This window comes from Henckelia pumila, chromosome 2 (assembly GCF_033568475.1).
Source record: "Henckelia pumila isolate YLH828 chromosome 2, ASM3356847v2, whole genome shotgun sequence".
Taxonomy (NCBI): domain Eukaryota; kingdom Viridiplantae; phylum Streptophyta; class Magnoliopsida; order Lamiales; family Gesneriaceae; genus Henckelia; species Henckelia pumila.
In genome coordinates, this window is record NC_133121.1 from 125,804,249 (window position 1) to 125,815,158 (window position 10,910).

The window sequence follows — 10,910 nt, forward strand, 5'->3', positions numbered from 1 at the left end:
AATATAATTCACCCACAATCTCATTTTATCATGGCTATCAAACTCATTATCAACCAAATTATCAATCAATTTGTTATCCTATCACGACAACTAAACGCGCCCTAAATATAGTACTGGTTCATAAAAGTGGGACCTTTTGCAAAGTTGACATTAGTTGGATGGATGAGATTAACCAAATCCAATCATATCTTTAATTGGTGCAATTTTGTGTATCATGAAATCATCCCCAAAACTATTTGGGGTAAATTTTCTTGAAGCATTTCGAAATTTACATAAAATAATCACACTCGAGACGCAACAGCCTAAACCTTCAAATTGTTGGACTTTGAATTAGGATATTGGGCTTTTGAATTACACTGTGTTTGGATTACGGAAATTGGACGGGATTTGGTGGGATTTGGAATTAGAAATACCGTTTTAGTATTTGACAACTTGAGATTTTAAAACGGGATTGATATTTGGTGGGATTTCATAGGATTTCAATTAGTTAAGTGAAATCTTGACAAAATTGGTCGGATTTCACGGGATTTCATGGGATTTGAGTTTATAAAGCAATAAATTTATTTTTAATAATAAATTCATATACTTTACTTATAAATTTTAACTTTTTTTAATAATTTTTTTTTATAAAATATCATTTATTCAAAATTTATACTAGTAAATTCCAAAATATATTTTAACTTTTTGCCAAACACAAAATGAAATTTCAATTCCATGGATTTTAAAATCCAAATCCAATTTCAATTCCAAATTCATTTTTTCGACATCCAAACACACTGTTTAGGGTACACGCTTTCATTATGCGAATGAAAATTGGTTAAACTATTAGGCTTGGTTAAAGTAGATAGTTAAGTGTATAATAAACGAGTATCCCACATAAAACAAATAAACTTTAATGAGTGAGCTTATATTGTGTTACACTTATGAAGTGTAATAATAATTGGCCAAGAGACTGTCTCGCGCCTCTGTGCAGGGGTGCAAATCAAGTGCCCGATTTGCACTGAAAAAAACTTGATTTGTGTGCAAGCGTACGAGCGTGACCTGGGTGCATCGAATTTCGAACCGATCAAGGCAAAAATAGTCTATCCTGTGATTGTTTGCCTAGATAGGCAGCCTCCAGTCCTTCAACACACACCGTTCGTCACGTGATAGTCTTCTGCAAGGTTTCTTCGTCGTCCGTATAATCCTCGAAACACTCCAATCTGTTTTAAGATATCGGATTCATGAAAAAATATTGTTTTTCTTTTTAATGTAGAAATATTATTTTTCACCTAAATTTTTTTGTTTTTTTCAGTTGATGTTAAAAAATTGTGTAATATAATATATATTGATTTGAGTGAAAATAGTATTTTATGTTACAGTACCACAGCATAAAAAGTGTCCCTTTTTGTTTGGATGCTTCCACTTAGTATACGTATGATGATATTAATAAAAAGTTAACCGTTAGAGTAATTAACAAATGAGAAATAGGGATAAATAATATGGTGGGATAAAATATAAGATTTTTTTATCTGATTTTAAACATTATAGATTAATTTTGTGTAATAACATGAATAACTAAAATATCCTCACTGTGTGTATATAATTATCTGGCCTAAATATAATAAACAAATGAATAAATAAATATCAGAAAATAATAAAAAAAATTTAGAAAAAACTTAATAATAGCTTACTGAATGAAAAATGGATAAATAAGTCTATTAAATTAATGTTGAATATATTGATAATATTAATAACAAGAATTTTGAATATAAATTCATAATAATAAGGATAAGAATAATAATATTGGTAACAACAATATTAAGAATAATTAAATAATGATAATAACAAAATACTGATATTAATATTAAAAATTAATTTTGTTATTTTGTAAATCAATTTTTTTATTATACATTAATCATTCTCATAATAATTAACGAAAGTTATTACACGTTAATGATTTTGTAAAATAGTGAATTTGTCACGGGATAGACGAATTTATAATTTTTTTATATATTTTTTAAAATGGGTACATTTTGTTATATATTGTCAAGTAAAATCTCTAATTTTTTAAGCTTAAAAAACAAACTCTATTTTTAGGTATTTTTTTAAAAAAATTATTTTCCGTTACAATTCATTTGTCGCTCTCTCCTTTCAATCTCAATTTCCTATTGTCTCTAAAAAAGTAATGTATTACTGTTTTTTTTTAAAAAAAAAAAAAGAAAGAAAAGAAAAATGTTTACATGAGGATATAATGGTAAAAACAATTATAATCATGGGGATGCAATTCATTGGCATGATAGGGGTGAAAAAAAACCGAATCGAGCCGAATAATGATAAAATTTTAAGGCTCGAATTCGGCTCGATAAAAATATATTCGAGTTCGAGCTCAATTCGAAGTTCGATAATTTCAAAAAAAAAAAAGAATTATAATAATCACGACCTCACTTATATCTATATCTATATATTCTCATCAACACAACAAAACGGACAAGCCTATTAAGACCAAATTTTTATGAAGAATTTGGACATGATACAATATAAAATAATCATAATCAAGGCAAAACAGCCTAAACCTTCGAAAATCCATCTGAAATCCATTGCATATGCAGAAATAGAGGCTTAGCCTCATATTTAATGATCAGACAAGAAATTAACTAATTAATTAAAATTGGACAAGAAATTAACTAATTAATTAATTAAAATTGGAGAAGAGTACTGATCATATTTAATTTATTGGTTGCTGATTCAGTAACCAAGACTCATTCGTGGTGATAAAATTCTGCAATAAACATTATTTAATTAATATTTACATCATATATATGCAGCAATGCATCACACATGTATATTACGTGGCAGAGTATGATTAGTTAAAATTAGTGAGTCCCATGTGGGGCCCACTAATTTTAACCAATCACGGATTGCCACGCCACACCAAGTCCACTAATTTTAACCAATCACGGATTGCCACGCCACACCAAGTGTCCCTGGGATAGCATAAACTTTTCCGTAATATACAGTGTCACATGATGATTATGAGAATGATACTACCTTTTCACCATTGAATTTCTTGAGTGACAGAAAGCTCAAAGAGTGAGGTATGGCGGCGATCCAGCCTCCTTCATTCTGAATCCCAATTACATCAACATCTTCACAAGTTTTGGCCTTACTGCTGTAATAGAACAGGTTGCAATTGTTGGAATCCAGCAATATGTCATTGATGTTATGGGATATATCCCGAGATATCGTCTAATATCTCGGGATATATTTATTTTTTCGCATGAACTTAGATCGGGATATGTGATAGCAAGCATATTATTGGTGGTAAGTGATGTCCTGCAATTATTATTGGATATGGGCCTCGCATATATTCACTATCTACAATCGGGCTTGGACTTGTCAGTATTATGTGATCATGGGCCGCATCCAATCAGATCATGGGCCTTGCCCTTTGAGTTATGGGCTTACACTAGGGACTACACGTCTGACATGAACACACGTTCTCAACTATCTGAAGGACAGGGAAGTTTTTATTATATAGACTGTTCTCTTCTTGATTACAGAAAACGTGGGAAGAGACACTTTCTTCCCCATGATGTTCTCTCACATTTTCTTCTAGTTTTCTCCCATGTTTCTCTGCCTGACTTAGGCATCGGAGGGGTCATGCCGGGAGAAATCCTGGCGCCCCTAACCAGTTTTTTCCATGACTTTCAGGCAAACACAGACGGAAAATACACACGCTGGAAGGAAATTTTTGGGATGTCATCATTGGCGCCGTCTGTGGGAAATTGAGTCTGAGACGTAGATTTAATTTCTCCCTAATTCTCGTTCGAAAAAAAAAAGAGCGTAACTATGAGATTTCTGGGACGCTTCTTCTCAATTCTTTTTGCTTCTACAATAATTTTGGATTGATTTATTTGCCGCTTCATCCCTCGATTTTAACTGCTTCATCTCATTGGAATCTCGGCTTCTCGTGGGGTTTCAATCACGATGCACAGAAATTTTCTTGGTAGAGGGCGGCTGCTGTGAATCGAGCTTGGGGTTTCGGGTTTTGTTTTTATTGATTTAACTCGTGTTTTTGTGAGATTTTGGTGGCGGATTGGGGATTGTGTAGCTGCTGGGGTTTTGTGTGTTGTAAAATTGTTTCGAAGGCGTTTTTACATGGGTTGGAGGCGAGAATCGTGTTGCATCCCCTGCTACCTCGTTCCCCTCCTTTCGGCAGCTTGCGTTCCCGCAATGGTGTAAGGCAGGTTCGAATTGATTCAGGAAAGGGCTGGATTGCTTGAGGCATGCTTAATGGTTGATGTGAAATTGGTTGGATTGGGTTTGGAGCTGGTTTACAATCCCCTTGTGCTGCTAGACGGATTGTCTATTTCTTGTTCGCCAAGTGCTTGTGTTATGGCCTCAGGTTCCCGGTGACTCGGGATTCTGTTTTGTTCCAGAGCTGGCCCGAGGAATTCATGTTGATTGAGATGATCATCTCTTAATACCGAGGCAGCGCGGATGGAAACATTCGAGTCAAAGGATGAGCTCGAGCCCGAGCTGTGAGTTGGGAATTGAAACTTTGTGGTTAAAGTTGCCAGGGTCACGAACGGAACTCGAGAATCCCAGCAAAAATTTGAGTTGTCTTTAGAGGAAGAAATGAAAATCCAGAGCATCTCACTTGATATGAGCACCAACTTGAAGAGATAAGTCTTTTTTCTCTTAGCGTAAAAACAACAAGAATCTCATCTTGCTAGTTTAATCACGTTTCATCTGATGTTGGGTACCTATGTTGGGATGATATATTGTTTATTCCTACTGGAGCTCGCAAGGCGTAATTGTGTTAGGGGATATTTTGGTTGGGTTTGGAAGATAGATTTCATATTGATGTTTAATGGATCAAACTCTATCTTGAGCAATATACTTTTGCTTACATAATTAACAAAGAAGCCCACTCACGAGGATAGTTCTAATATTAAATTGCATAAATCCATGAAGCATTAGTGGAGGTAAAATACGGGAATCTTTGGAGAATTATTTTAATATGGTGGTTTCAATATGTAAAATGAATTTATATGTGACCATGGAGTCGCGGTGGAAGGGAAATATTTTATGGAGGTATGATGAGCTTTATAAGATATGCATGTTTTACTTGTTATATGCTTCTATCTTGCATGCACATGCTTCTCTTTTTCGATTTTATGGATGCTTTGTTGTTGGCAGTCCATGCTCTTGCAGGACATTAATATGATAATGGTGGGGACAAGCATTATTACTCTGAAGCTGGTGTTTGTATAGAATTGGAAGCTTATTTATCACCTTTAAATGCTGAAATTTATTGCACCTCAAAGCCCACGTGCCATGCTCCAGATTTTGGTGGAATTATAGAGCACATCATCGAGTTGCTTGAGTTTCGAGCATAAGACAGGACACTCTACAATATTGTCATGTCACCTTTATCGCCCAACGTCACAAATCGGTGATCATTAATAGTTATTTTATTATTATCTCATATCTCTAATTGCTGGATTTAGAGCGTGAAAAAGTATTATTTCAGCAAATGCATTTCCGAGCTTTAATTCATTATGAGAGTTATTGTTGGCATCTTCATTATATTGGACTCTAAACAAATTACATTTTTCCCGGCTCACATTATTAATGCTAGACAGAGCACGAAGTATAGCCAAGAGAATTTGGAGGATTGTGGTACTTTAGGCTCATTTCAGCTTCTTACCACACTGCTGACATCTTCCAAAAACTGGGACACTATGCTCCCACTCGCCTATGATAAGGGATAAGTCTTAATTTCATTTTATTTGTTGCATGAATGTATGCGCGGGACTGCACCGTTCACTCCCTAAAAGCACCCTCATGGGATTGGATCAGGCAATGCATGGATTAATTAATTAGTGCCTTGTCACTTCGATCCACTAACTTAATTTGGCTGAATATTGAAATGATGGGCAGTACTTTGCTAAAAGTCTATTGCGCACGAGGCATGATGTAAACATTTATTTGAAAATTGTCGCAAAAGGGCAATTGTTTATGTGGTTGTGATGAGTCTCACAGGCTATGGGTATTTTATTTGTTATATTTTGCATTCATAAGCCGAAATCTATGGACTCGGAATTATTTTCAAGATTTGGCATCCTACATAATGCATTCAAATTATGAGATATTATTATCTTGGATTATTTCTTCCTCGGTCTTATGATTTCTTGCAGTCACACCGAGCTCGGGCATGCAATCTAGCAGTAAGCCCCTCCAGGATATATTTCTCGGGCGTGCAATCTAGCAGTAAGCCCCGCCAGAATTTATTACTCGGGCATGCAATCTAGCAGTAAGCCCCTCCAGGATATATTTCTCGGGCGTGCAATCTAGTAGTAAGCCCCGCCAGAATTTATTACTCGGGCATGCAATCTAGCAGTAAGCCCCTCCAGGATATATTTCTCGGGGGTGCAATCTAGCAGTAAGCCCCGCCAGAATTTATTACTCGGGCATGCAATCTAGCAGTAAGCCCCTCCAGGATATATTTCTCGGGCGTGCAATCTAGCAGTAAGCCCCGCCAGAATTTATTACTCGGGCATGCAATCTAGCAGTAAGCCCCTCCAGGATATATTTCTCGGGCGTGCAATCTAGCAGTAAGCCCCGCCAGAATTTATTACTCGGGCATGCAATCTAGCAGTAAGCCCTTCCAGGATATATTTCTCGGGCGTGCAATCTAGCAGTAAGCCCCGCCAGAATTTATTACTCGGGCATGCAATCTAGCAGTAAGCCCCTCCAGGATATATTTCTCGGGCGTGCAATCTAGCAGTAAGCCCCGCCAGAATTTATTACTCGGGCATGCAATCTAGCAGTAAGCCCCTCCAGGATATATTTTTCGGGCATGCGATCTAGCAGTAAGCCTCGCCAGGATTTATTTATCGGGCATGCGATCTAGCAGTAAGCCCCGCCAGGTTTTATTTTACGGGCATGCGATCTAGCAGTAAGCCCCGCCAGGATTTATTACTCGGGCATGCAATCTGCAGTAAGCCCCTCCAGGATTTATTACTCGGGCATGCGATCTAGCAGTAAGCCCCGTCAGGATTTATTCTTTGGGCATGCAATTTAGTAGTAAGACCCTAACATCTGTATTTTAAAGTCCCGGAGTTTCAAGGCCCGGGCACTCATTTAAAAGCCCATGGCAATATCTCCGCCATGGCAGTCCAGAAAAAGCCCATGGCAATATCTCCGTCATGGCAGTCCAGAAAAGCCCAAGGCATATATAAGCCCTTGGCATTATATAAGCCCGAGAGGTTCCAGGCCCCGGCACTCATTCAAGCCCAAGGAATATATAAGCCCTTGGTATTATATAAGCCCGGGAGGTTCCACGCCCCGGCACCCATTCAAGCCCAAGGCATATATAAGCCCTTGGAATTATATAAATCCGGGAGGTTCCAGGCCCCAGCACTCATTCAAGCCCAAGGCATATATAAGCCCTTGACATTATATAAGCCCGGGAGGTTCCAGGCCCCGGCACTCATTCAAGCCCAAGGCATATATAAGCCCTTGGCATTATATAAGCCCGGGAGGTTCCAGGCCCGGGCACTCATTCAAGCCCAAGGCATATATAAGCCCTTGGCATTATATAAGCCTGGGAGGTTCCACGCTCCGGCACCCATTCAAGCCCAAGGCATATATAAGCCCTTGGCATTATATAAATCCGGGAGGTTTCAGGCCCCGTCACTCATTCAAGCCCAAGGCATATATAAGCCCTTGGCATTATATAAGCCCAGGAGGTTCCAGGCCCCGGCACTCATTCAAGCCCAAGGCATATATAAGCCCTTGGCATTATATAAGCCCGGGAGGTTTCAGACCCCGACACTCATTCAAGCCCAAGGCATATATAAGCCCTTGGCATTATATAAGCCCGGGAGGTTCCAGGCCCCGGCACCCATTCAAGCCCAAGGCATATATAAGCCCGGGAGGTTCAATGCCCCGGCACTTACCAAAGCCCGATGCATTCGGCACTACAAGTCTATTGACTTGGCATGGGAGATTATTTGATCATTTACTCACCAACGACTATATCGAGTCAAACCCGAGGATTTTATGTTCTTCAACAGTTATTATATTATTTCGACCCCTCGTCAAACACAAGTTAATGGCCATTCTCTCGGCCTTGCATGCATGGAATCTTCTTACCTGACTGATCGATTCAGGAGGGTGATTGGTGCATTCTTGTCTAAGTTCATGGAGGAAGTGAACAAATCGGGACAGCGAGTGGTGACTCTAGCCCGACTTCTTAAGGGGGGTGTATTGATGTTATGGGATATATCCCGAGATATCGTCTAATATCTCGGGATATATTTATTTTTTCGCATAAACTTAGATCGGGATATGTGATAGCAAGCATATTATTGGTGGTAAGTGATGTCCTACAATTATTATTGGATATGGGCCTCGCATATATTCACTATCTGCAATCGGGCTTGGGCTTGTCAGTATTATGTGATCATGGGCCGCATCCAATCAGATCATGGGCCTTGCCCTTTGAGTTATGGGCTTACACTAGGGACTACACGCCTGACATGAACACACGTTCTCAACTATCTGAAGGACAGGGAAGTTTTTATTATATAGACTGTTCTCTTCTTGATTACAGGAAACGTGGGAAGAGACACTTTCTTCCCCATGATGTTCTCTCACATTTTCTTCTAGTTTTCTCCCATGTTTCTCTGCCTGACTTAGGCATCGGAGGGGTCACGCCGGGAGAAATCCTGGCGCCCCTAACCGGTTTTTTTCATGACTTTCAGGCAAACACAGACGGAAAATACACACGCTGGAAGGAAATTTTTGGGATGTCATCGGTCACCATTTTTAAAAGCTTTGATTGGGTAAACTAAGTCAGAATATGAGGAAGGGAATTCTTCTACTTGTTCAATAACAAGTATTTCAGTCCAAGATTTCTCCACCCCGTATTCCTTCATCACCCATATAGCAGTTATCTCGTTTTCTTCGGATCTAATGTCCACATGACACAAGCAGTCATCCAAAATTCCCAAGGTTCCTACAACCGGTGGAACTGGTGGTGGTGGAAACGTAGGAAAGGGCTTGAACGATTCGGATTCGAGATCGAAACAAGTTATAAATCTCTCGTCAGAGCCGCAATGATTTTGTACAACCCCGTGAAGATTTCCATTCAAGAACAAACTACGGGAAAGCTCATAATGGCCAAATGGAGGGCCTGGCTGAAGGCGTCTCCATGACCTTGTTCCAAGTGTGTATACCAAACACTCGTGGTTTTGAATAGTACCGCAAGATCGCCATGGTTCAGTTTCATTTGAATTCCTGTGAACATTCCTAACAACCTTGTATTGGCCAGTAATCTTGCTTACACCGAATCCATACTCCCAAGTGTCAGGATGTTCCACGAAACCTTCAATCCTTGGAAGAGCTATATACTCACGTGTGATGGGATTGCATATGTATAGAGCATCATACTCTCGGTTTTTTTATACTCATGTAGGCAAAGCAAACCATTAAACGAACCCACTATCCCAAAATTGACATGATCAGGTAAGCCTATACACACGGTGGGATCAAATTTCATCACTGGACTTAAGTGAAGATTGCTGTGTTCCGTCTTCATACTCGAATATCTGGCATAAGTTGTGGTTTGTACCAGATTGAAAGATTAGCAGGCCAGGGGTTGAAAAAGGAAGATGGGATTCGGCAAAGTGAGGAGTGGAGAGTAGGTGGAGTAATTGTTTGCAAACACATTTGCAGCTTAGGATTGTTTTGATACGAATCCTCGACAGAATATTGATAATAATTTCTGATGGTAGATTCAGCAAGGATGGACTAATTGTACACATCGTTTGCTTAATTCATATTTTTAGCTTCTGTCTTTTGAGGTTTCTATGTAGAATCCCTTTGCTGGAGTGGATATTATATATGAGTTTGGTGAATAGCTTTTCCATGGAATCGTACGTTTTACTCATCGAGTGGAAACTTGTTATTTGAAATGTTTTGTAAAGTTACTATTACTTGGATGGATGAGATTAACGAAATCCAATCGTATCTTTGGTGCAAATTTGTGTAACATGATAATCAAATTAATCATTGAATTAAAATTACACGAAACTATTTGGAGTAAATTTTCTTGAAGCATTTCGACATGTACAAAAATTGGGTTTTGTGGGGAGGCGGGGGGAATAGAGCTTCGAACACACTAGATAAATTGGGGAAGCACCAAAGCAGAACACTACGACAAGAAATCGTACACTTCAATTGTTTTAAAATAAATAGATTGATTGAAATGGGAGAAGAAAGTCTTCTCGCATGTGTTAATTAAAATAATCAAGGCAAAACTGCCTAAACTTTAGAAAATCCATCTGGATTGCGCATGCTGAAATAAATGCTTAGCCTCATATTTAATGAGCAGATCATACATTTTAAAAAGTCGTCTCCTCGCATGTGTTGGAGCTTCCTGGTATCTTCTCTTCCCTCTTCCTCGAGAAGCATACTAATAATCTAATATTTGCTTATCATATATAATTTCTAAAAGAGTGGGTGTTCGGTTAGCCAACTTGTGGCTAAGGGCTTTTGTGACTCTATGTGTAAACAATCTTTATTTAATATAATTTACACTTTTATATTGGCATTTACTTTATCTTTTATCATATTATTATGTTGTGACGTACTATACGATGTTTAGATAAAGACCTTGAATATACTAGAGTGCATGTAAGATGTGATAGTAGAATTGAATGACTATCATGAAACACATCTTATAATCACTGTATATTCTAAACAGTTCCTAGTCAATTGAGCCGTCTGCTAATAAGGATAAGGATCGCTCGAGATTGAGACTAGCATTTGCGATGCCTAGTACCACGTTTCATTGGTATAGAACATAGAGATGTTCGAAGCATGCAAATGGATATTCATATGATGGATGATCGAAC

General features: G+C 38.3%; 1 protein-coding gene across 1 annotated transcript; it reads right to left on the reverse strand.

Annotated features, from left to right (window-relative positions):
• Window positions 1–2,936: 2,936 nt before the first annotated feature.
• LOC140878354 (F-box protein CPR1-like) lies at window positions 2,937–9,818 on the reverse strand. Its single transcript, XM_073281955.1, has 4 exons — window positions 9,557–9,818; window positions 8,815–9,397; window positions 3,031–3,196; window positions 2,937–2,966 (listed from the first exon to the last, which is right to left on the reverse strand). The coding sequence occupies exons 1-4, from the start codon at window positions 9,816–9,818 to the stop codon at window positions 2,937–2,939; spliced, it is 1,041 nt and encodes a 346-aa protein (XP_073138056.1).
• Between the last annotated feature and the right edge of the window lie 1,092 nt (window positions 9,819–10,910).

Bases quoted from the DNA above. Each gene is read 5' to 3' on its own strand.
- LOC140878354 (XM_073281955.1), bottom strand. From the start codon at position 9,818: ATGTGTACAATTAGTCCATCCTTGCTGAATCTACCATCAGAAATTATT. The intron at 3,197-8,814 runs TGACCGATGACA...CCATAACATCAA, and splicing joins ATCAAAGCTTTTAAAAATGG to TGACATATTGCTGGATTCCA. The intron at 2,967-3,030 runs GTAGTATCATTC...ATGCTATCCCAG, and splicing joins AGAAATTCAATGGTGAAAAG to GGACACTTGGTGTGGCGTGG.